Source organism: Chionomys nivalis, chromosome 11 (assembly GCF_950005125.1).
Source record: "Chionomys nivalis chromosome 11, mChiNiv1.1, whole genome shotgun sequence".
NCBI lineage: Eukaryota > Metazoa > Chordata > Mammalia > Rodentia > Cricetidae > Chionomys > Chionomys nivalis.
In genome coordinates this window covers 15,909,120-15,936,028 of record NC_080096.1, presented here as the reverse complement: position 1 = coordinate 15,936,028, position 26,909 = coordinate 15,909,120, and the positions used below count along the sequence as shown (strand labels likewise).

Genomic DNA, 26,909 nt, shown 5'->3' with positions numbered 1-26,909 from the left:
CCCATCATTTTATAGGTGAGGAAATGGAGGCTTGGAGAGGGCAAAGGATACATGCCGGGACACAGTAAATGGGTGGTCGAGACCTGACGGGTTGTTCTGAGCATGGTGTAGGTCCTTGTCACCTCGCTCCAACGACAGAGAGGAAGGGCTTTTAATGAGGCCACTTGGAAGCTGTCATGGGGCCAGATGGGTCTGGGGAGCCATAGGGTCTCCTGTCCCAATGTGTACCTTCCTGGGTGCATCTGGATGTCTGAAAGGCTGTCCTGAGAGCTGTCATCTCTCTACCTGGTGGGGACGGCGCATCAAGTGGCATCTCGGGGAAGAGTAACTGGCCAGAAAGAAGAAGCCGTGTCAGGGTCAGGTGTGGAGGCAGAAGTGGGAAGATGAACCTCCTGTGCTGTCGGCCTGGTGTCTCCAAGTGTGGCTGGCCCTTGATACACAAAGTCCCTACATCCCGCCTTGCCCCTGCTATAGGGAAAATCCCCACACAGGATCGCTCACACATTTCTTAGGGATGAGACCCGGGAGACCGAGTGACCTGTAGCCATGCTCCTTTTGGACTCTTAGGGAACCCAGGCCTAGATGAAGGGGACTAACCTTGAAAACATGCTGAGTTAGTACGGACAAGACTCTGAGGTAAGGTGGCTCAGGAGCTTGGAGGCAGCAGGAAGCACCAGCACGGCGACCCAGCAGTCAGTAAACTCCTCACCTCCCAGGACACCCAAGGAACTGAAGCAGGCTCAGAGGACAGGCCTGACACATTTTCTATGTCCACTGATGACCTTTCCTGACACAGGATCACACTGGCTGCCATGGGTTTATAGTCCTGTCTCCCAGGCCTCTCCTCCTAGGTCAGTGTCCTGGTCCACAGCATAAGATCGCCTGGTCCAACCTTAGCCCCCAACCCCAGGGAACGTATTAAACATCCAGGACTACGGGCAGGCATCCGCCTGCCGCACGTGTGCACCACCACTGACGTTTACCTGAATTCTGTCCCTGGAAAACCCTCTGACTTATCTCACCTGGAAGACTTCTATTCAGTCCTCAAAGCCCAGCACAGGTTTGTTTCCCATGTGAACGAACACACACACTACTCCAGAACCAGTTCAAGCCAGCTAGCCTGACCTGGAATCAGACTGCTCTTGTGAGAATTCATTCAGTCAATTAGCTTTTGGGGTACCAGCCCTTCGGGTATGGTTTGAGGTGCTCTCTTGCTCCAGCTCTTGCTTAGCGTGAGGGGAGACCCAAGACAGCTGAGAGACAGCAGGAGAGCAAGGAAGCTCCTTCTTGCAGCTTATCGGTGGGCACGCGGCACCTCAGACAAAACCTAATTGGCTGAATGAATTCCCACAACACACTGGGGCAGGATGGGTCTTAACACGACTGTTCTGGAAGGGGAAGGGTCTCCATTCATCTCTGAGCCGGTGCACAGCAACTTCAGAGCACACTCTGGGTCCCCTCTGGTTACTGACAAAGGCTAACACTGTGCCCAACACAGTACCTGATCTGTTCTAAGACCAGGAAGGGGGCCACTTCTAGGGCAAGAAGTAGATGTGTAGAACTCAGATGGACCTGAGTTCAAATCTTGCTTCTCTGTGTGGGGTGGGATAGATCTACATCATTGAGAGTCAGATTCCTCGTTTGTAGAACGGGAATAATTACACATACTTTGCAGAGACATGGTTGAACCCTCTGTTTGGTACATGATAACGGAACAAATGCCTACAGTGTAATATTCTATGTAAATTAACACAGCATATTCTAACAAGAGCAAATGAAGACTATGGTTCCCTCCAGACTGATCCCTTGGAAAAGAAAATCATCTTAGGAGGGGCAGCTCTGATCTCAGACACCCTGCACCCTGCCTAAGGCCCTCTTAATTGTCTCTCAGAGGTGTCATGCAAACACGCCGGGCCAGCTGGTGCCCGGAAACTGCCGAGGGTCCATCCTTGAGTCCCACGTGGCAGCTTCTGCAACTCATCCTGAAGATGGAGTGAGGTGGACCAGACTGGGGTCAGGGGTCACTGGAGATGGGGCTGGGGGGTGCCAGGGGGCTTGAAAGGCCCTGCAGAGGCACCATGGAAAACAACCCAGGCTACAGGAAATGGGACCAAAGCTGACGATAGGCAGATGGATCCCAGGCCTGGTCCTAAGCTCTAAGCTTCCCACATCTCCCAGAAGCTCATGTGAGGCTTGCTGTCTCCAGCCCTGGGGATCACCAGGTCCCACAGCAGGGAGGGCAGGATGATAGCCCTGCAGTGGGCAGCCTGTCTCTGGAGCTGCAATCTTACAGGATTCTGATGTGAGTCCCTGGGGAATTACTAATTTAATGCCTATGCTTCCTTCACTCCCTCCCGCCACCCCCAATATAAGGAGGGGCTGGGTGTGGCTCAGTTGCTATAGTGCTTGCCCAGCATGTAAGAGGCCCCGGGTTCAATCCCAAGGAGTGGGGTTGGGTTTCACGTCTGGAACCAGCACTCAAAATACAGAGGCAGGAGAATGAGAGGTTTACGGTCACTGAATTTGAGGCCAGCCTGGAATACACAGAACCCTGTCTCAAACCGGGGCCAGCCTGGGCTACAATGAGACCCGGTTTCAGAACAAAACAAAAAAAACCCATGTCGTCCATTTCATCGCTTCCTGAAACACATTTTAGGGCATTTGTGTTACTCCATTGCCCAGCAAGGACAAGGGACCCTAAGAGAAGACATGGGTCAGCCTCAGTGTGACAAGCAAGGTGCAGAGAGAGGAAGGTGACGCCCCTTGAAGGAACCCTGGGGCCTGGCACTGCAAGCTATTCTTCCTAGAGCAGGGCCACCGTCTCGTACCCCTTCCCCGACAGAGGCAAGTGTTCCCACCCCTGATTTCTCAGAGGCGCCTCTGAGAAGTATGATGGTAATAAAGGCACCCCTGTGTGTCTCTGGGGAAGCCGGGCTGGGGGCCGCAAGGGGGGCCCACAAAGGCCCCGCAGCTGCGTGTTTGCAAACAGAGGAGCTGAGCTGTGCAGAGGGGCTGAAAGCAGTAATTGTCTTTAATTAAAGGAGGTTGGAGGCAGGCGCGGGCTTTGACAAAGGAGATTTCCAGCCTGTGAGCAGCTTCAGCCAGCACTGGGTCTGGGCGCCCTCGGCTTTGTCCCTGTGGGGCCCGGCCCCGTGGAGGGCTCGGCCAACACCTGCCCACTGGGGGTGGGGGGACCGTGCCAGGGAGCCGGCTCAGCCTCACTCACTCCCTTACACACCCACTCATGCGGTTAGCACAGTGGAGTACTTGCTATGTAATTGCGGTTAGTGCTCCTGGCTCTATGGGGACACAGCTGTGACAGTACCATGTCTTAGAGGTTGAGCAAACACAGACTCTGGTAGCTAGAGCTCATCCCGTAAACTAACCTGGCATCACCGTTGCTCCTCCTGTTACTGTAAAGCATCGTGAGCACAAATTGTGAGCACACACTGCTGGCTTGGGTTCGAATCCTGGCTTGGCAGCTTATTGACTGCACCATCTTCAGCCAGTGACTTCATCTCTCTGTGCTCCTGTGTGTCCACCCAAGAGAGGCGGGTGTTCATACAGCACATTATTTATAGGTTATATGAGGGTCTGACTGACCCAATGATGTCCACTCGGCATCCACGGCAACTGCTCATTCTTTCTTTTATCCACCTGTACCTGTCTAGAGTCTCAGGAGGCATTCAGTTGACAGGGAGAACTCTGGGACGAGGCCAGCTGGGTTCCCTAGCCTCAGTCCCCCCCCCCCCCCCGCACACACAGGGAGGTAGGAGAGAACTGCTCTGTGTTTGGGGGAGCTTGGCAGGCGATGCCTGTGGAAGCAGGCTTCTCAGAAGAGCAGCCCTGCCCAGCCAGCGCTTGCTCCCCATGCATACAAATGGGCTGGCTTCCCACCCCAGGCAGCCGCTCCCTCTTTTGTCTTCTCTGTCTTCTCACACCAGGCTTGGCCTCAGAAGCATCTGTAGCCCCCGCAGCAGGCACGCACATGTTAGTGAGCCTTTCTCTCTCCACAGGTGCATGCGTGTGAGCACACACAGAGACACGCGCACCTGTCCGGTTCTCACTCACCAGACCCGACCAGACAGAATCCCAGCATCCCTCCAACACACTCCAAGCTCCACGATCTGAGGTGGGGAGAGAAAGAGGCTGCTCCCAGTGCCTGAGCCCCTCCAGCTGGTTGGTCTGGGTGGTCGAGAGAGGCGGAGGGCGGGGCAGAGGGTGAGCATCTGGGGCCAGCCTCTTTGGCAGCAGGAGGGGAGGGGACACTCTGACAGGAAGGCCCAAGTCAGCTTCAGAGAAGGGAAGGGCAGGAATGCCCACCTTGAGGAGTTCTGTGGAAGGCTGGGGGATACTGAGCCCCATATCTCAGAATCTGAGGTCCCTGATTCATCTACTCAAGGAGAGACTGGTTGGCCACAAATGGGGGCAGGTGCCTGAGCACCTGGCATTGTTCAGAATCAACAGGCCAGACCTTATGTGGCCAGCATGAGGCTAAGACGACAGGCAGCTGATGTGGGTTCCAAGGAGAATGGGCCCTAACACTAACACACACGCGCGCGCACACACACGCACGCAGCTCTTGCTCCGAGGGAGCAGACAGGAGAGGTTAGGCCAGGCCTCAGCTGGATCCCATTAACTACTTTACCCACTGCCCCCATGACCATGTGACCACATCACCTTCAGCATCTGTGAGGAGTGGAGGCCTTGAGAACCCTTTGGACTCCATTAGTAGTTACTTAGATATTAGCAGGTTTGCTTGCAGGGCTTTGGGAGTGGACCCTTCCCTCATACTTAGCAACTTGTAAAAGTAGAAAACAAAACATTGGGACTTAGTTACAGAATAAAGGTCTGGGATTAGAGTGGCCTGGGTGGCCCCGAGAGAAGCTGTGACTCTGAACCCTGCAAGGACACTAACAAATAACTAGCCAAAGTCCGTCCGTCCATCCATCCGTCCGTCCGTCTGTCCCTCCCTCCCTCCTTCTCTCTCCCTCCCGCTCTCTCCCTCCCTCTGGTTTTTTGAGACAGGGTTTCTCTGTGTAACAGCCCTGGCTGTCCTGGAACTCTCTTTGTAGACCAGGCTGGCCTCAAACTCACAGAGATCCACCTACCTCTGCCTCCTGAGTGCTGGGATTAGAGGTGTGTGCCACCACTGCCCATCCAGAGACTTTCTTATAAAGCACAAGGACTTCCTATTGTCCCCTTCTGTAACACTCAATTGCAATAAATGTGTCAATCATCTGCCCAGGAAAACAGTGCTTAGGACAAGGTACCTGCTCTAGAGACGAGTTAATGAATCTCTGGTGTAAGGGGGGGTTGGGAGGTTGTCACCTCTGTCACTATTCGTTTTATGTTTTGAGATGGGGTTTCTCTCTGCACTGGGAGCTTGCCAGCCAGGTGAGCCCCAGGGATCTCCGTTTCTCATTCCAGCATCGGGATTACAGATGTGCACCACCACGTGCAGCTGGGTTGGGTTTTGTTTTGCTGGAGACAGGGTTTCTCTGTAGCTTTAGAGCTTATCCTGGACTAGCTCTTGTAAACCAGGCTGGCCTCGAACTCACAGAGATCTGCCTGCCTCTGCCTCCCGAGTGCTGGGATTAAAGGTGTGCACCACCACCACCCCAGCCCCACAAGTGGCTGTTTAATGCAAGAGTCGTGGATACAAACTCAGGCCCTCACATGTGACGGTTAGTTTCAGTCGTCAACGTGACGCTGCCTAGAATCAGCTGGAAAGAGAATCCCTGGCAGGGGCTGCCTAGATCGGGCTGGCCTGTGCGCATGTTTGGAGAAGACTGTCTTTCTTATATTAATGGAAGGGGAGGAATCACATGGGCAGCACCATGTCCGGGGTCTGGGCTCCTGGACTGCAGAGCGGAGAACCAGACGAAGCACAAGCATGAAGCCTTCAACTGCTCTCTGCGGGACTGGGGGTGGGAATGGCTACCTTAACTTCCCCGTTAGAATGGACCATAACCTTGAATTACAAGCTAAACTACACCCCGTGGAACCCAAGTTACTTTTGGGAAAGTGTTTTACCATGGCAACAGGAAACAAAACAAAATGTTTGCCTGGCAAGCATGTTACTGATTGAGCCATCTCCCCAGCCTGAGACTTCAGGGATAGCCTAAAGCTGGCCCTAAAACATGTCAGCATGGCGGTCCCTTCGACTATCGCCTACCCTCACCTCTGAGGATATATGCATTCTTCTGCTCTCCAGTAAACCAGGGAATTGAGAGGAGGCCAAAGCAAGATCCCCTTTAAAGAGCGAGTTCCATTTGTCTGGCTCTTGGCCTCTTGGTCTGCCCCTTTGACTTCAGGAACCACAGGGCTGTGAGCAGGGCTTCCCCAGCATGATCCCAGGTAGGGTGGGTGGGTCCTCCCTTCATCTCTGCTTGGGGACTGTGAGAATGGAGGCCATGACAGCTTCTTCCTTTTTGGGGCCTCTGCTAAACACTGCGTCTGTCCTGGGAGACTTCAGTTCCTGGCCTGCTCCAGCTCCCATGGGCCTCACACTGGGCCCTCCGGACCAACCTCCCACCATGGCAGATGAGATAGCAGGGACAGAGGTGGAGGTCCCTGGCCAGGGCACAGAGGGGCCTGGAACTGAGCTGAGATTGGGCTTTCACCAAGCACACAATCACACCCACCCAGGCAGTGAGGAAAGCGCAGGCCTGGCCAGCTGGAGATAAGGAGACTGTATGTCACCATGTTCCTCTCCAAGGGAAGCTTGGGGCTGCTTCCTAAGCCCAGCATGGCTTCAGGGGATGCTGCTGCTGCTGCTGCTGCTGCTGCCGCCGCCGCTGCCACATTTCTCCCATGGCCCTGCCCTACTGGAGTAGGCAAGCAGCTCCTTAGAGTCTCAGGGAAGATGAGGAAAGGGCTGGATGGACTGGGAGAGGAATACAGGTGGAGAGAGACAGCATGTTGGAGAGGCAGAGACAGGAAGACCCCAAAAGAAGGAAAAACAGGGGAGTGGGGGGACATGAGAGGAGGGAGGAATGTGGTGCAGCTTTGTCTGTGATCTAACAAATAAAATCTGCCTGAAGATCAGAGTGCAGAGCTAAGCCACTAGTTAGCCAGAGGGGCCAGGCAGTGGTGACACACACCTTTAATCCCAGAGACAGAGGCAGATGGATCTCTGAGAGTTCAAGGCCAACCTGGGCTACAGGAGATCGATCCAGTCTAAAAGAGAATCAGAGCCAGGCAGTGATAGTTCACACTTTTAATTCCAGCACTAGTGAGGTGGAGACAGGAAGGGAGATGGCTGGGCTGATGGGAGGAGACAGGAGCTCAGCGCACTCCTTCTGATGATTCCGTAGAGGTAAAAAGCCTCCTTCTCTGATCTTTCAGCATTTAGCCTGATCTGACTTCGGGTTTTTATTATTTAGGTTTTTATTAAGACCAATTAGAATTTGCGCGACAAAGAGTGACGTTCAGAAAGACTAGAAAGGGCATGTACATAAAGGCTCTTGGTACAGGCCTAGGAAGCCTTGAGCAGCCTGGCCTGGAAAGATCCATGATGCTAAACATAGTGGGATATGGGGAAAGATGGAGAGCGAGCGGGGAGAAGGAGGAGAAGCCAGTCTTCGGAGCCAGCTGGGAATGAGGCCAAGGGTGAATAAGTGGGCCTGGATGCTATGAGCGTTTCAGAGTGGAGTGTGTGCTTGGGCCCAGGCAGGTGTGAACATGAGGGCCAAGTGTTTCTTCTCTCGTGAGTCCACACACTCGGCCTGCCCGTATCCCTAAGAACCAAGCTGCAGGTGTGACTTACACAGACTATATCTTGTGCTCCCAGGGTGGGAGCGGTGTAAACAGTTTGAGGGGGGAAAGGGGAGAACTGGTGGATTCCATGCACCCATCTGTCCATCCTCTACCCACAGATCACCTCCCATTTGTAGGGTAACAATCTCCCATAGACCCAGCTCACAGGCAGGTCCTGTCCTGAGCATGGATGTTATTCTATAAGGTAACATGCTCCAGGATCTGGCCCTAGTATTTGCACACCTGTAAGACGGGGTGTAATCCCAACCCCCTGGGCTTGTTGAAGACCAGGCAGCATGCTAGAACAGAGCCGTCTCTCCAACCGCATTGGCTCCCTACCCACTGTCCCACCCTCTGGTGACTCTTACTTCTCTAGTTAGACCCTGAGTGTTCAAAGGCTGCCAACTCAGCCAGGCCCTGTGGGTGGCCACAGCTGTGCACCCCGCTAGGGCGACAGGCTGGGTGAGCCCTGCCCAGTCTTGGCAGCTGTGGAATGAACATGGAGGGGCACGCACCCACCCCTAGATGCCCCACACCTGCCCTCCCTCCCAAGCCTGGAATACTCAGGCTATTTCTGCTTGTCCACCAGGTCTCAGCTCAGACGCCCTTTCCTCCAAGAAGACCTCTGGGCTGTCCGTGTTGGATGTGGTCCCATCTCTGCGTCTCAGACGCCCCTGTAGGTCACCTTGTCCTCACTCTCCCTCCAGACACGCCACCCGTCTTTCACTGGGGTCTTCTTGTCTCTCCCACCATAGCCTCTGGAGGTAGAGGTCAGGCTGGATCAGTGTGGGTCTGGCACATTGTAGGTCGTCTGCTGGGCCCTGGGCTGAGCATCTGGCCAAATGCCCTCTGGTATTGCTTGCCTAGAGGATCACACCCACTTACATCCATCCCTGTAGCCAGCATACGGATTGGGCTCTGGGAGGAGACATCCCAGCAACTGGGGCTGAGTCTATGGGTACAGGGATACAGATTAGGGAGAAGGGATGAGAAACCAGCTCTGCCAGGAGCTGCCCTCGTGTCTTTGAGACAGATCTTTCTCATCTGGAAGTCTCGGTTTTCTCAGCTGTGAGCCCGGAAGAAGGCAACTTTCTACCCAGGTGGCTGGGGAAGGGGACCTGAACTTGAATTTGGGCTGCAGGTTGCACTGAGGTGGAGCTGGTGAAGGCAGAAGTATCAAGAATTCTAACAGTGGCAGTCCGACCCGTTATGCCCTTCCCCGATACACGGAAAGTGCTTTGCAAATAAAAATTCAAGACGTATCCAATGAATGCTCCCAAATCCTTTTGCAAAAGAGCACGAATTCTGGTGCCCCCTTTAAGCCACAGTGAGCAAACCCTGAGCATGCCGGCCAACTCTACTACCCAAGCTTCAAATCGGGAACCAAATAACCTTAACTTCAGCAGGCTTCCTGAAGTGCCCTCTATAGGTGGGGGTGGCCCATTCCTCTCCAAAGCTAGCCTATCTCCAAACCCTTCCTTCCTGTCCCCCAAGCTGGACTCAGCTGCCCCCCGCCCCCTCCCTTCTCCATCGGGACGTGACATTCACCAGCGTCACTTCTGGTCTCATCTGCAGAGCGCCCCACCCCCGGCAGCTAATCCCCACAAAGCCCCGCGCTGGGCGCAGCATGACAAGCAGGCCCCTGCCGCCTGCAGCTCGGCCGAGCGTGCTCACAGGGGCCGAGGCGGGATTCTGCGCGGCTGTCACTCTCGCCTTCCGCGCCTCTAATTGGATTCGCAACACGCAGAGGTCAGCAGAAACGCTACGGAGAGGAGAATCAAAGGGAAGGGGCGTCTGGATAAAAAGAGAGGCATTCTTCCCGGGCCACAAAGACGGCAGCCCGTGGGGGCGGTGGGGACCCCGAGAGGGGCTGCCCATCTGGAGGGGGAAGGAGAAGGAACGCGCAGGGAGCTGCTTCTCCTGCACCTCCCATGACTTGCTTCCATCTTGGGCATGGTCACTAGGGTGGGGTCTGGGTGGTATTCGGGGCCTGCTATAGGGGGCATTTTTGGAATATAGATTTGGGAAAGCTCAGGAATTAACCACAGTGGATCCTGGCGTAATTACCACTGGCTCCCTGGAAGATGCAGCAGGTCTTCCAGGGCCTCAGTTTCCTCATTGGCGAAATAGGACACTCCCAGCTGCTATTGGCTGGTGGTGTGGGGCAGGGGCAATTCATGCACCCCTACCCTTCACAACATGCTCATGCCGGTACAGAGCAGAGGTTAGCCTCTCTCTTCAGAAAGCAAAAGGATTCATTCATTCGACCAAAGTGAACCATCCCCAGACTGAGCAGAGTCAACAAATGCCACCCTATGCCTTTTTGGCTCATAGGGACCAGGAGGGTCAGTAAGTGTAAGTAAGGAAATGGATAGGAATCCATACTGGAAAAGGTTTGAGTGTGTACTGGAGCCTGTGTGCTCTCCTGTACATAAGCAGGTTCTGTGTGTTCATGTGTGTGTACATGCACACACACACACCTAGATGTGGGCAGCACACACATATGCACACACACACATAGATGTGGGCAGCACACACACATGCACACACACACACACACACACGCATGACGTGGGCAGCCTGGAACCAGTCCCGCCGCAAAGCAGGCCTTGTTCGCTTTAAGAACATTGGCTACACTGACTCTGGCTCATGAAAGAGACAAGGGGCAGACTCAAAGGGAATTTCTAAGAGACAGAAAATCGATGGCCCTGACATCCTAGCCCCCGAAAGTGTTTCTCTCACACATTAGGGGCGTGCGCACATACACCCCATTCAGTGTGCACACACATACTCACAAACACCCATTTTCAAGTGCATATATATTATGTCTGACTTGATATGATATATACATGGACCTAGGAATAAGTAAAGATCTGTGGGAGGGTATGCATCTGTGTAGACATGCACCTCCCAGTGCCTGTGTGTACACAGCAGCAGCACACACACCAGGGCACTGACTGCTCTCCATCAAGGATGGACATACGTGCCGTTGGAGTATAGAACATATGTTCCAATCTGTGCACGTGATGGCTAATTCAGCAATCATGAGTATGCTCCCCCCTGCACATTTATGTGCCAAAGAGACACAAGAGTACACAGACACAAGGGTTGTCATGGCTCACAGTGAGCTCCAGAGTCATCCACACAGACAAGGGCATGTGTGCAGCCTATGTCTGAGATGTCCAGGTACACTCTTTGATCCAGGGACGCTCTGAATTTGCAGGTGCTGGGGTGGTGGACCGTATGTACACATGGGTACACAAACATGCTCCCAGCAGGCCCAGCACATACGTATGCATCAAGGGCTCCTCTAGGCTGACCCGAGTCTCTGGGGAACTCCCCCAGACAGACACTTTTGACAGGAGCGTGTGGGGGAGGGTGGCAAAGGGCTGGGGTTGCCAGGGAGACGGCTGTGGGTCTTCAGGGGTTCCCAGAGCTCTCCCGCCTGCCCAAGCAGTACAAAAAAGGCCAGCAAGCACTCCTGGATTTTAGAGTTTGCCCATCACACAGTGCTGGTTTTAGAAAGGGCAGGAGTCTGGTTTTCCCCCAAGGAGTCGGCATAACTCTGATGGGTACCAGTCAAGGTTTGCAAAGCCTGCAAGGTGGAATCTCTCTTCAAAGGCTGTCAGGAGGCCCTGAGACAAGAATCTGCTGGGGTTACAGGGGCCAAAAAAACCTCTGCACAGTCCCTAGGCCCCCACCTAGGCCACACTCCATGTGTCCAAATAACAACCAGAGTTTAAGTAACAGTCCTCTGCTAGATGTGTAGCCTGGAGCAAGTCCTTTGCTTTCCTCATCTGCAGAACGGGATAAGAAGGACTGAAGTGTGTCAGTTATTGAGATGTCACCTCACAGGGTAGCCAGGCTCCCTGGAACTCGCTGTCCTCCTGCCCCTTCCCGTAGAGATGGTAAATGTTACCGCCAGTGTTTGCCTGCCTTGCCAGACCTTCCCGCTGCCTGAGGCCCAGGTGTCTGAGTGTGGAAGGTGAGGGAGGTGGAACCTTTGTCCATAGATGCTCACAGCTTCCCTGATGGTCCCCAGAAGACTGTGGGGACCAGGCAGAATCAGGGGCTATTCGCATCCAAGATTCAGTCTATGGGTAGAGACACTGAGTTCCAGGGATAAGCTGGGGGCAAAGTGCTTTGCCAGGGTCCCAGATCAAGAGATGCAGGGCCCAAATTTGAACCCTGACTCAGGCACCCTGACTCTGAGCTGCTCTTGCGACACCCACTAAGAGCTCCCTGACAGGAGGACACAAGGCCAAGCCACAGGCACACACGTGGTACCTGCTGCATACCAGGCTTGCTTACACTTGCAGGGACACCATAGCCATGATATGGACACGCAACCCTGCTCTAGCAACCTGACCAGGGTCCACCTGTATATCCCTCCTGGAGCAAGACCACGATCCTTCTCCTGTCTTTTGAGTTTACCGGACACTTTTTAAAATCACTATTTATTTATGAGGTAGGGGGAGGGGGAGGGGCACGCGCATGTGCATGCCAGAGTGTGATTGTGGAAGTCAGAGGACAACTTTTGGTAGTCAGTTCTCCTTTCTTCCTTGTTGGGGCAGCATCTCTCTTACTGCTTTGGCATTATCTTGAAGGATATGCCCTGCTACACGCAGCATTTTGTATAGGTTTCAGGCGTTAACGTAGGTCACCAGGCTTGTGCAGCTAGCCATGTTGTACACAAACACACACACAGACACACACACCATCCTCCTGGCTCCCTGAACACTTTGCTTCTCCCTCAAGCTTTGGGAAGCTGGAGTTACTGCTCTTGCTCTATAATAGGGAAACCGAGGCTCAGAAAAAGGAGCTGCCTGATTGAGTCCTGGGACTGGACATCTCTCCTCGTCCCCAGCCCTGTGCTTGCACAGACCCAGGGGATACAGTTGTTGCTCAGGCCTCTGGGCCCATCCGCAGGCTCTGGGCCAGGACCATGCTGGGAAGTATGTGGTCATTGCCCAGCTAGAACAGAGCAGGAAACTGCAACCAAAGTCACGTTTGTTATCGTGAAGGACAAGAAGGAGCCTCCAGCTCTGAGATCTCTGGGGAAATCCAACTACAAGCCCTGCCTATGAGCATCTGCCCAGCCATAGACAGTGCCTGGGTCACCTCCAGGACTGGAAGTATTCTAGTTCTCCAGCATGGTGGTGAGGGGAAGGCGTCTGAGATGGGACAGTGGGACTCTGCCAAGTACTTATCACACACCTATGAGGCCAGCATCACCATGGACCCCAGAGTGGCCAGGGTGTCTACCCAGGTGAAATCTATACTCCCCTGGGGGAAGACAGATAGCGAAGGAACGTTCTAGAAAACACATAAGGGCTGTCAGTAACGTGCTTGCTTCACGAGCTTGAAGACTGGAGTTTGGAGCCTCGGCCGGTATGGAAACAAAGGAAAAGCTGATGGTTGCACACATATCCAGTCACGGTGCTGGAGGCAGAGATGGGTAGGTCCCTGGGACTAGCTGACCAGTCAGTCTAGCCAAACGGGTGAGCTCCGGGTTTGGTGAGAGACCCTGCCTCGAAAATCAAAGCGGAGAGCAAATGACATAACTGAGAGGGTCAGAGGGTAAAGGCACTTGCTGCTAAGTCTGCCAGTCTGCGTTTGGTCCCCGGGACCCATGAACTGAATCCCAAAAACTGTCCTCTGACCTCCACACAAGTGACCTCTCTCTCTCTCTCTCTCTCTCTCTCTCTCTCTCTCTCTCTCTCTCTCTCTCTCTCTCACACACACACACACACACACACACACACACCCTACAACTATGAAAAAAAGTAAAGTGGAGAATAATTGGGGAAGACCCCCGATATTGACCTCTGACTTCCACATTCACAGGCACGTGTACTCACACATGAACGAGTACACACATACAAAACAGAAAACACATAGACCGTGTGACTATCTGAGCAAAGAATCGTCCGTGTAGAAGACACACCAAGAAGGCCAGGGTGGTGGAGGAAGACACTGAAGAAGATGAGGGCACAGCATTCAGGGCTTCCTGGGTCACCTCAGGACATTGGCCTTGCCCCCTTTCTAGATGTGGAGCCTTGGGTACTCAGAGCAGACGGTGTTTTGGGGAGCTCTCTGGCTGACGTGGATGGATTGAGGGGTGAGGTGGGGGCAGACAGGTTGGTGGGGCAGGCTTGATGGAGCTAGACGGAACGGAATGTTGGGCCTCAGGGAGAAGAGGTCAAGGGACTTTAAAGAGGCAATCGAAACCGGGCGGTGGTGGCGCACGCCTTTAATCCCAGCACTCGGGAGGCAGAGGCAGGCGGATCCCTGGGAGTTCGAGGCCAGCCTGGTCTACAAGAGCTAGTTCCAGGACAGCACCAAAGCTACAGAGAAACCCTGTCTCGAAAAACAAAACAAAACAAACAAAAAAAAAAAAAAAAAAAAGAGGCAATCAAGGGTGGACAGAGCAGGGACCAGCTATGAAGCACCAGGGGAGGTGGGAGGGGCCAAGGAGAGAGAGCGAGGTCACTTTCTCACATGCATCCAGCATGGCAGGGGACCACCTCCCGGACTGGCCTCATGGGCATCTCTCGTCAACTGCTTCAGCCCGATGGGAGAGCAATGCCTGTCCCAGTGGGTCCTGTGGGGGTTGGTAGACATCACTGGCCACCAGTGGAGCTTCAGAATGGAACACCCTTGGGGACTCCATCTTAGTACCAGCTCTGTCCTCCCTGGTGGTGAAGCCTGGGAAAGCTCACTGTCGTACACCAAACCTCAGACACAGGGAGATGATACCCTCTCAGAGCTGCCAAGACCGAGTCAAGTCTGTGATTATTGAGGTCATTGTAAAGCTTTTTTTTTTTTTTTTTAATATACTGATGATGAAGCTACAGATATCCCTGCTCCTGCAGGATGGGTAGAGAACTGAGTTTGGAGGTAATCTCTAACTTCTCCTCCCAGAGCTGCATGACCTTGGGTGGATTGCTTGACTTCTCTGAGTCTCCAAATCTTCCTCTGTCAAAGTCTGCTTTATCGTGGATAAAGGATTCAGTGAAAATTTGATGCACTGAAATGGAGAGATGGCTCAGCATTTACGAGCACTTGCTGCTCTTCCAGAGGATCCAGGTTTGAAGCCCAGCATCCACACAGCAGTTTACAACCATCTGTAACTTCCAGGGGCTCCAACTCCCTTTTCTAACCTCCACAGGCACCAAGCACACACACGGCACATAGACATACATGCAGGCACAACTATACACATAAAATAAATACATTTTTTAAAAACATTGTGTGTATATGTGAGTGTGTGTGTGTGTGCACATACGTGCATGCACGCACATCAGGCCAAGGGCTGGATACACATTGAACAACAGACTGATACGTGTTAACTACCTCCAGGGCCTTCAACACGCAACTCAACAGTAGAGTCCACAAGAGGCACAGACTTGGGAGCACCACAGAAAGTAAAGTCTGAGCCCCGGCAGCCTGGCTGTATAATCCAGGATGGCTTAGAACTCACAATCCTGCCTCAGCCTTCCAACTGCTGGAGTCTCAGACATGCTTCACTGTGCAGTCCTCTCAAGCTGTGTGTTTTCCTGGGCCTCAGTGCTTACAAGCTCCACAGCTAGTGAGCAGAATTCTTGCCTCAGGCCCCTGGTCCATGGCAGCGGACAAAGAACAAGAGACTGAAGTGTTCCAGTGATGTTAGATGTGTGACATGGGGGTGACTGTGGCCCTTTCTTCAGCCTGCAGGTGGGGCAGCAGATATGCCACACACACACACCACATACATGCACGCCACACACGCAGGCATGCATGCACACACACATGCACACATCATGACAGCCATAGTGAAGGGGACTTGGCTGAGCAGCATGACCCCAGGCTGCTACAGACTAGGTGTCTCCAGGCCAGCTCACCCTTCAGCAGGACCCCCAGTCACAGGCCAGTTCAGTTTTCTGGGGGATTATCTATAGATTGCCAACTCTACCCTCAGCCCTTTACACAGCCACATGGAGTATGGACATGACAGCCCCACCCAGCTGGGGACAGTCCTCTTCCCTTCCCACTCATAGCCCAAAGTCCTCTTAGGCCCTTAGGGAACTCTGGGATCACCTCTCCCCGCCCCCACCATGAGAGGGAGCACAGCAGAGTGGGGCACTCCACGCCGGACACTGCAGAGGTGATGAGACGCAGGGAACACCCAGGCCAGGGAGGCTGCCGCTGCATTTGAGTCCTAGCTCTGATCTCACAAAATGTCCAGCAATTCGACTTTGGTTTTCATGTCTCTACAACGGCAAAGGCAACCACGTGGGCATCATTAAGATCAAAGTATCTCATAGGGTAAGGCTTGATGACTCAGAGAGCCCCCGGGCTCTGCTGCCGTCAGGCGGGTGTCAGTAAATAAACACAGCACACATGGGAAACGTGTGACCATGGTGCAGAGAAACCACTGGGCAGGCACAGCGAGGAATTATTACCAGGGGCTCAGCAGGCTCTGTACCTGGAAGGCAGTGAGTGAGTTTGGCGAGCCTCGCGTTCGTGTGCAAGCCTGGAACAGATCAAGTTGGTATCTGGGCATTGTGTGAATCTGTTAAACCAGGCATTAACGGTATAGAATACTGTCCCTCATTCCCAGGTGGATTTGGAGGCAGGAAAGGGACTCCCGCAAACCTTAGCTCAGGCCTTTCTTTTTGCAAATTACATTTGTTTGTTTGTTTATTTAATAACTTATTGTACATAGGCATGCACCCCGGTTCACATGCCATGACTCGTGTGGAGGTCAGAGGACAACTTGTGGGAGTCAGTTCACTCCTTCCATCAAGTGGATCCTGGGGATCAAACTCAGGTCCTTAGCCTTAATGGTGAGCACCTTTACCCATGGAGCCTTCTGGTCAATCCAATTGGGTCTCTTATGGGCTGTGTGGCCTTGGGCAGCTGCTATTCTCTCTTGGGCATCAGTTCCTTTTATAAAGTTTAAAGTTCATACCTGAAGGCGTGGGGTGGGAGGATGGGGAGAAACAGTAGGGACAGGACTTAAAGACAAAGGCCCCAGGGAGGGGGCACCCCAACAGGGTGGGGCAGAGGCCAGCGCAGGCCAGTGGGCCCTGAGCCAGCTGCTGCAGAGCAATGAAAATCTCTTAACCACACAGCATTGTTAACGGCTCCCAAATCCTGTTGTACCACAGGCTTAGAAAGGCTTAAACTGTTAAATGCATAAACTTCCTCAATAAACGGGGCCTCTCTCGCCAGATCCTGGGCCCGGCCAGATGAAAAGGCAGTGGGCCGGAGGGAAGGGAATGTCTCCAGCAGTTTATGAGCCTGTTGGAGTGTGGTGGAGGCAGCCTGGCCCAAACCTGTTACCCCGGTGCTGTCTGGGTCAGGGGCAGTCGGCACTAAGTCAAAAGGATGACAGAACAGGGCTCCAGAGACAGCCAACCTGAGCCAATGCCCAACCCCTTATAACAATGTCATCTTGGACAGCTGAAAAAACTTCTCCAAACTTTGCATTCTTTTTCTTTAAAATGGATGCAACCCACGGGAGCAGGGGGAGCCTTGAGGGACACACTGGAGAGCAAGGAATGAGATGTGGGAGGTCATGAGATCATAGCTCTGAGCCTGTTGCCTACATGGGGTCCCATGGTGGCCTTGTCTCTGCTTCTGAATCTGATGGGAAGTTTAGAAAGGGGTCCAGACAGGAGAGAGATACTGGGTAAGTGTAGGCACATATGGGGGAAGGCATAAGTAGCTTCTCTGGCTAATGGGGGCCCGAGGGGGCACCTTCTCTGGGGACTCGTGACCACCTGGAGTGCTTCCCCCACCCCTGGGACCATTCCCACCCGCCACTCTCTGGATGGGAAGTATCACTCACTTTTCCAACTCTTCCCTTCCCCCAGACAGCATGGATCTCATGGCTGTGATATAGAAGGAGAGTCTGGGGGACAGGGACATGGCCCAAGCATGAGAACCCAAGTCAGGACCCCCAGCACTCATGGAAAAAGCCAGGCGAGGTGGCTTGTGCCTGTTCTGTCAGTACTGGGGAGGACTTGCTGTCCAGACAGTCTTGTCAATCATAGAGAGACACTGGCTCAAAAACTAAGGTAGACAGCAGCTAATGACATCACTGATCTCTAGTCTTCTCATGTTTGCACAAGTGTGCATGAGTATCAGGACAGGGACATACACACACACACACACACACACACCATACACAAAGAAGTTGGTGTTCAGGTAATGTAGAATGGTGGATGAACTGGGGGACCAGAGGGTGGACAAGAAAGGGAAGTGGAGGAACTTGTGCCATCTCTAAGCTCTAAGCGTGAGGGCCTTAATAGCTTTCAAGCACCGGCCAGGATCACAACCTTGGCCAATCTGCCCAGCCCTCCCTGCTCCCTAAAGGCTGGGCTGTGTGGTCCTAGTTTGAGCTGAGCCTGGAGGTCTAGAGAGGTCACCCATGACCCTACCCTCCTTCCCCCTGCAGGGTGTCTCCACTCCCACCAGCATTCCAACCCCACCCCATTTCCCCAGCCAACTAGTGCTTGAGGCTACTGCCTCCCTCCTACGCACCCCCAGACTGACCAGGCCGCACCACCAGACTCCCTCAGGACACATTGGGTCCACTAGTCACTCTAAGGGAAGGGCTGGGGTTGAGAGCAGATTTGGAAGGAAACCATCCCAAGGGCGCTGAGAGTGGACCTCTGCTCCTCGCCTCACCTCTTCCCTCCCTTTGCTAGAGAAGCATTGGATTCCAGGAGTAAAACAAAACAAAGTCATTGGCAAGCATGCCCACAGGCAGGCAGAGCAGCAACCCCCAGGAGGGAGCCAGGGCCAAATGCTCCACCAGGTTGCCCACAGCTCTAAGAGGAGTCCATGACCATAGACTTCCTAGCTCCATGCTGGTGGCATCTCCTAAACAAATCCAGGCAATGGGGCTTGGGGAAGTTCACCCAGCTCAAGTATAAGGTATGCATGCAGTCAACTACCTACAGCCCCCTATGGGGTGTTAGCACACCGGTAACTGCTCACTTCTACCTCAGAACTCCACCTGCATGTGACGTGTCTGGGAGAGGGGCTGGACCGTGAAGTAAACAAACCCACGGGCGGGGGTGTGGCCAGTGGTAGAGCAATCTTTGAGGCTGAAGGCCCTGGGTTCCATTCTTACCACCATGCAATACTCTGATTAGTTTGAGCAGGAGTTTTGTTTTGTTTTTTTCTCCTCCTTTTAAAAAGATCAGTGAGAGCTAGGTGTGGTGGCAAAAGTCTATGATCCCTGGAAGAGGATCATAGGTTCAAGATCCCTCAACTACCTAACCAATTAGAGGCCAACCTGAGACTTTGTCTCAAAAAAAAACCAAAAAACCAACTAGATAATTAAATTAAATATTAATGATATGAGTTTGATGGCATATACCTGTATTATTAACACTCGAGAGGCTGGAGCAGGATGATTAATTCTGAGTTTGAGGCTAGCCTGGGCTATGTGTTTTTACAGTGTGTAAATACTTGCCCATATATTTGGAAGGCTCTCCTCCAGTCTGTTAGCAAGGGCCCTCCCTAGTGATAAATCCTGGGAAAATTTAATTTTCTCCTTTTTGTTTATCAGTGCTTTCTACAATCCTACAAATAACCCCGAGTGCTTCTGTGATTAAGAAGAAAGTTATTGTTTCTTCAAAATCAAAAGCACATCGGGAGAAAATATCAACACACACCCAAGACAATGTTTGTAAAAGTCCCTAGTTCTAGCTCCTCAAACTGCTGAGCACTGGCTCAGCACCACAGCTGCCTCTCTGCGACCCAGCTTTGCCGGAGAGAAAACAGAGCCGTGGCTGGCCCAAGGTCACAGGGTTAGCAGGAGGTTGGAAAGGAAGCCTCTAAAGCCAAGGTCAAGGAGAGGCTAGGGTCAGAGAGGCACAGGGCTGGGCAGGGTATGAGGCAGGGAGGCCGCAGGCTAAGCCTTACTAAGCAGGCGGTTTGACTAGAGCCAGTCAATCAGTATCGCCGCACGCTGGCAGACATGGTGCTCACCCGGGGGTCTGCCAAACTACTGTAGAGGGAAGAGAGGAGGACAGGGCTCCCAAAGGCAGCTCTGCTAGAAATCCAACTGGGAAAGGAGCTGAGGTGGGGGAAGGGGAGGCAATCCAGAGAAACCTAAGGCTGGGCACTTTATAATTGCAATGGTAATACGCCAAGAGTCAAAGAGATGCCCCACCGCATTGGGTGGGAACTTGTTGGTGGCGCACACCTTTAATCCCAGCACTTGGGAGGCAGAGGCAGGCGAATCTCTGTGAGTTCAAGTCCAGCCTGGTCTACAAGAGCTAGTTCCAGGACAGGCTCCAAAACCACAGAGAAACCCTGTCTCGAAAAACAAAAAAAGAAAGAAAGAAAGAAAGAAAGAAAGAAAGAAAGAAAGAAAGAAAGAAAGAAAGAAAGAAAGAAAGAAAGAAAACACCTGCTGCCTCTCGGCAGATCTGCTAGGGACCCCCAGGGTGGAATCCTGGGGTAATGGCTTCTGTGCAGGGGTCCCCACCTGCTAGATGTATGCAACAGGGGGCCCACATCCAGCACTCATTAAATCAGGAAGAGACAACATCTGAGGTGTGTCCGACCTGGGGTTCACAGTCACACTTGCCCTAGGATAGTTTGAATGTATTTGTATTTTGTCCAAATTTATATCTGAACACAAAATAATGAACTTACTTAAAACAGCATATAATTTTTAGAGGTTTTTTTTAACTTAATTGCACAGTTTAACTTTGTAGATGCCAACATTATGTCACCGTGTTAAAAGGATGGACACACTAGCCCACCAGCCTGCAGTGGCATTAAGAGAACTAAACCATGCTTTGGTCCCTAGACAATCTGGCAGAGCAATTCATCACCCTGTAATGCCATATTTTGGGGTCTTTATTTACATAGTCCCCTCCACTCTCTCCTCTCAACCACCCACTACTGCTTCCGGACCAATACCAGCATCACTTCCTCCTGGAAATCCTCTGAGATCCTGAGGCAGAAAGGATGCTTTCCTCTCAGTGGCTCAAGGTACCTCCTGGGTAGAGCTCATCTCAGGTAGGACTACACTCTGCATGCTACTCCTCTGTGGAACTCACTCTGTAGGCCAGGCTGACCTCGAACACACAGGGATATTCCTGCCTCCTCCTCCTGAGTGCTGGAATCTGAGATGTGCCGCCCCCCCCCCCCATGATCCGTGCTGGAGTCCCAGGTGTTCCCCCATGATCAGTGCTGGAATCCGAGGTGTACCTCACCATGATCAGTGCTGGGAACCCAAGCCAGGACTTAGTATATACAGTAGGCAAGCACCCTATCAACTGAGTCACATCTGCAGTCCTAAACTGCCAGTATTGGGGTTCCTCTGGTACCCTTAATTTGGGATGGTCTTCCTGGGTTATCTTGGGAAGACCCCTGGCAGCTCAAATGACATCTTTTCCAAGAAGCGTTCCTTCTTGGGGGCAGGGCTTTGACTATCTCTGCCATCATCTGGGATCTCCTCTGGATTCCTTCCCGCCTGTGACTGGTTTATCTGATCATTAACCTTTCCCTTCTCTCTTGTCCCATCTGCCTATACAGGCTAAGTTCTGGAAAGAGGTGGCAGGGATCTGAACGCTGCTGGGGGCTGTGTGGCTCACTTCTGCGTGGCACGTGACCCACAGTGGTACTCTACCCACCTTTGTTCACTGCAGGGCTGCGCAGTATGCAGAGAGCGTGCAATACCTGCTGCGAGAATGGTGGGTTTCCCCCTAAGCTCTGCATACAACCAGCTCCAGAGAACGTAGATCAGACTGAACCCATTTAGCCCTTCGTTTTAAAAGTCACTCACTACATAGAGCATTAGAGTCCCTTTGTTAGGTATTGTATACACCATGGAGTAGAGACCACGCCTCATGAGAGCCCAGGACAGCTCACCTGCCAGGAAGACAGCAGCCAGTTTTATCTTTGCAAGTCAAGAGACTAGGAGAGAGTTTTTCCCCATCAGATCATGCTTGGCTGATAGGAGGATCTTCTCTGAGCCCTCTGGTCTTCTCCCTCCCTTAGACTGAGGCTCTTGGGCTGGGGCTAGGTTTGTGCTCATCTCAGCCTTCAGCAGCCCCAGGATGCTCTAGTCAAGCTGTGCAATGCCCCTGCCTGCCTGAGCTAACAGTCTTAATACAGAATCATCAAGGCTGCTCGCCTCAGAGACACATGACCAGGCCTGGGGAGAGAGGGGAGCCATATCTAGACACCTGTGTTTTCAACTATTTGCCTGCTGTTTCTGGTCCACAAGAAAAGCCAACAACCCTTTAAAAGGATGAGAGAACACTGGCTCATCGCTCCGATGTGAACCATGGTGCCCATCCTACCACACCACTGCATTTGGGTGCCTTTCCCAGGCTACACAGCAGTTTGGTTCCTGTGATTGTTAGCTATGCCTCAGTTGGTCCGTGTGTTTGTGCAGTGACCAGGGTAGGCTGTGCCAAGCCAGGGCTGGGTCTGGAGTGTCCTGCTGGTTCTAAGCAGAAGGCAGCCAGGGCTGGGCATGCCCGCCCTCATCTGCAGTTTCACTGCCTGAAAAGAAAGCTATGACCCTGACCTTGAACCCAGGAACCTGCCTTTGGCCTCATGCTCTATTTTAATTTTTTTTTGTTTGCTTTTGTTTTTGTTTTTCGAGACAGGGTTTCTCTGTGGTTTTGGAGCCTGTCCTGGAACTAGCTCTTGTAGACCAGGCTGGTCTCGAACTCACAGAGATCTGCCTGTCTCTGCCTCCCAAGTGTTGGGATTAAAGGCTGCGCCACCACCGCCCGGCTCTATTTTAATTTTGAGACCTCTACACAGCCCTGGGTGTCCTGGACATCACTATGTAGACCAAGCTGGCCATGAACTTACAGAGATCTGCCTGTCTCTGCCTCCTTAGTGCTGGGATTCAAGTCATGGGCCACCATGCCCAGTTGGCTACTTGCTCTAATATGAGACTGTTCCAGGCTTTCGAAACCTGGGTCTCTGTGAACCACCCTCTGGACCATAGGCTGATTCCAAGGACTCATGTTGAATGAATGTGGCAGAGATGATGGGATGTTACTTCTAAGACTGAATAATAAAGATGCTGGCCTTGGGCGGGGGCAGGTGCATGGCTCATTTGGTAAAGTGTTTGCCTTGTAAGCATGAAGATCAGAACCTATGTAAAAATTCTGGGCTTGGTGGTGCAAGCTTGTCACTCTAGTGCAGGGAGGTGGAGGCAGAAGAGTCCCTGGGGCTCACTGGCTGGCCAGCCTAACCTAATTGGTCAGCAGGAGGTCCTGTCTTAAAGGAAGTGGATATTTCTGAGGATAATACATGAAGTTGTCCTCTGACCTAAGCACTCATGCACACACATTTGAATCAGTGTATACACACACACACACACACACACACACACACACACAACATTAGCTTTGTCTTGGGTCCTCTCTCTGGGTGATCCCAGGTGCATGTTGAGAGGCCGGGTAACAATCTCAGGAGGGATCAAGGAAAAAGACCCCTCCCTGGGCAGTTCCGGAAGCCACTAAAGCCCTAGCTGGCAGCAGCCAGAGGCGAGCTGGAACACTTCTGTGCCTCTGACTACCACTAGTTGCAACCTGCTAAGTCCTGGGAGGTTCTGCTAAGCATCAGTAGATAAATGAAGGTATCTCCTCGGCTGAGCACGCTCAGATGTCAGTTTCTCCCTGATCCCCTGGACCCCTCAGTCCCAGCTAGACCAGTCAGTTCTGCAATATGGGTCCAGCTGCCCTGGACCCTCAGTTCCAGCTAGACCAGTCAGTCCTGCAATATGGGTCCAGCTGACTCAAGCCCTTAGGCCTTTTAATCCATGCAGATTCATCCTTTGGAAGTTCTAGGTCCCCAAACCAACGCATCTTTCTTCCCAGATACCCAGATACCCAGAGAGATACCCAGAGGCTCAGGTATCACTGCCTCTGAGATATCTCCTGCTATTTCCAGCACCCTCCCGTGCCCAGCTGCGCTGCAGTATAAGCAGTTCCGAGGAAACCAAGTGCCGGGCCTCTGCCTCCAACCTTAGTTCACAACAGATCTGTTCCCTCCCACCCCCCAGAACTGGGAGACCCAGAGGGTAGGGCTGAAGCTGCATTCCCTCTGGTATCACCTGAGGCTCAGCACAAAGTCTGATACCACATAGGCTCTGGGAGAGATTGATGAATGAATAAACAACCATCGTGAGCAATTGGTCCCTGCCCCATCTCTGCTGTCCTCTTCCAAGGCAAGGATGTAAAACTGAACCTGTGGGCTTAGAGATGCAGCTCAGTGGCAGAGGGCTTGCCCAGCATACCTGAGACCCTGGCTCAACTTTAGTGCCTTAAAAATAAACAAATACAAACAAAATAAAAAAATAATACAACAGGGGGCTAGAGAGATGACTCAGTGGTCAAGAGCACCGGCTGCTTTTAGCGGAGGACCTAGTTTCAGTTCCTAGCACCCACATGGCTGTTCACGACTGCAACTCTAATTCTAGGGGATCTAATGCCCCCTTCTGGCCTCTGTGGGAACTAGACATACATACAGTACACAGATGTGCAGGCAAAACATCCATATGCATAAAGAAAAACAACTACAACAGAATGTGTTGCCTTCCACAAAAAAAATTAGTCTTTGCCCCTAATTTCTCCATTTCTTTTCCTGGGAAGAGGAAGCTTCCAGGTAACCTTTGACCTGTCTTGGGGAAGCACACACTGGCTGCAGCCTTCGTCCCCCAGCATTGTGACACCCCAGCGCACGCAGTAGCCCTCTCTGAGACTGCTGTGGCTGCTTCCTGAGGAAACCACCCCTCCAGGAGAAAGAGAACACTGGCTAGCTAGGTGTGGTGGCACACACCTTTAATTCCAGCACTCAGGAGGCAGGGGCAGGTGGATCTCTGAGTTTGAGGCCAGCCTGGTCTACAGAGTGAGTTCCAAGAGGACAACGAGGTCTACACAGAGAAACCCTGTCTCGAAAAAAAATCAAGGTGGGGGCACTGCCTACTGGTGTCAAGAGGCTGGAGGGAGATGCTTAGGAAGAGTGGATTTTATCAGAGGATTCTATTTCCATTCCCAGGGAAACATTCTCCAGTCTTGCATAGCCTCTCTCAGCCTGGCATTTGGGACATCCCAGCACCCCCACCCAGCCCCATATTCCGACAGGAAATACAAAAGGAAATGACACAGTAGGCTCCAGACCCTTGTGTAACAACCACTGAGTGCAGCCCAGCTAACTTTTCGTCACTGTTGCGTTTAGTGGACTGCCATGCACTTCCCATGTCAGCATCAATGCTAAACATTTTACAGGCTTAGTTCTTGACTCTCCACACCCTGTGAAAGATGTCTTTGCACTTGGCCAAGGTCACCGGGTTAATGGGAGGTGGGGCTGCAACTGGAAGCAGGTTTAGTAACCTTCTTGCCAACCTGAGGTCCCTTCTGCAAACTTCTTATGCTTGAAAACCACCTTCATGATTCTTTGTCCTATGCACGCTTGTTCAAGAGGATGCCCCCTAGGTGAAACAGCCACTCCCAGTGGTTCCAAGGATGGGCTCTGGAGCCACATCCCCTGAGTGAGACTCTCCTGTCTCCTGATAACTGTGCGACCTTCCTGAGGCTCAGTTCCCTTCTCAGAAAACAGTACTTTGTCCCTTGACTATTTCACATGAGTTGTGTGTCCTATGCATGTCTGACACATGGTAAAAACAGTCCACAGTGAGGCCTGGTTGGCCAGCACTTGCCCCATCTCTGAACTGCAAGTGACTATGAACGTATTTTGACCATTGGAATGAGCAGAGCTGTAAGGTGTGGACTGTTCCAGGTAGCCGCATCATGACCTGTTTTCAGCCCGCCACAATCTCCCTTTCCATCTGCTATGATGACAGCAATATTCCAAACAGTGGCTCCTCTATGGCTCAGTTCCCAGGGGAAGGAATCTCAAACTGGCCCATCACGGTCACGTAGCATGGAGGAGGAATAAGCATTATTGTCTTGTCTGGCCTATAGAGACCCAGAACAAGCTCTGTGGATGCTAAGATTTAACAGTCATTTATCATGTCTTACTCCTTTTTTAAAACATAAAACCATATCACTTTCACAAATTAACAAGGAAAAAGCACCAACCACCATCCGAAGTAATCACGCTATAATTAAAACAAGGCCCCTGCATTTTCTTACTCCCCAGGGCATCTGTATTCGTATAACTGTTCTATGAACACAACCCATTGTCCAGGAAGTGTTAGCTAAGGGAGCTTGGAAAGCCAGCCATGGAAAGCCTTGGGGTTACCCCAGACCTCCGCCCTTGCCAGTCAGAGCCCAGTCTATCACCATACCTCTGCAGGGCCCTGCCCCACTGCCCCTTACCTCTGCAGATGGTTCCGTTCTCCACAGCTTCGAAGCCTGCCTTGCACATGCAGCGGCCGATGGGCACCAGCCATTCACCGTCCCCGTTACAGTACAGTTTGATGGGCACGTCCACTTCCTCCGCATTGGGGATGCAGCTGCCCCGAGCAGCCACCAGGGAAGTGCTCTCGGCCCCCGACAATGTCTCCTGGAAGATGGCACCATTCTGGATGACTCTGGGACACTTTCGGTAGAATACACGCACAGCAATGAGGGACATACAGCCCCCGTAGTCCTGGAAGGCCAGGTAGAAACCGTTGCGGGAAACAGGACCAAAGCTTCGCACCTCGGTGTTGATTTTCATGACGCGGCCACCCAGATCCACCTGGGAGAAACTTTCGTCGGCCGCAATGGTGTCTACCTTCACCCATGGGTTCTCCATCCAGTTGGGGAAGGTCTTAGTGGCTAAGTCAAAGTCAGCCTCATAGTAGTAGAGGTTAAAGGTCTCCTTGCAGGAGCCGGGCACGCTGGGAATGCTGCTGCAGTCACGTACTGAGAACTTCATCTCCACGTGGATGCGGTGGGCGCCACGGCGCCGGATGAATTTGGTCCGCAGCCAGTTGTTCTGGCTTGACTCAAAGACATTGCACACCTGGTATGTGCGGATAGTGTTCATGTTCTCATCGTAGCCACTCACCTCTTCCCACTGCGGGCGAAACACCAGTCAGATGGGGAAAGTGGCACTTGGCCACAGCAAAGACCCCATCTGAAGTGGGGGGAAGGGACGAATATGGACTCTGCTTTGGGGACCCCTCCAGTATGATGATGGAGAGACGTTTCCATCTGATG

At 52.5% G+C, this 26,909-nt stretch overlaps 1 protein-coding gene across 1 annotated transcript in view; it reads right to left on the bottom strand.

The window, feature by feature from the left end:
- The window catches only part of Ephb2 (EPH receptor B2), a 180,945-nt gene that overhangs the window by 87,732 nt on the left and 66,304 nt on the right, over nucleotides 1–26,909 (bottom strand). Inside the window, exon 3 of the mRNA XM_057783744.1 lies at nucleotides 26,082–26,766. Within this exon, the coding sequence (XP_057639727.1) occupies nucleotides 26,082–26,766 (685 nt within the window). The remainder of the gene's footprint in view (nucleotides 1–26,081; nucleotides 26,767–26,909) is intronic.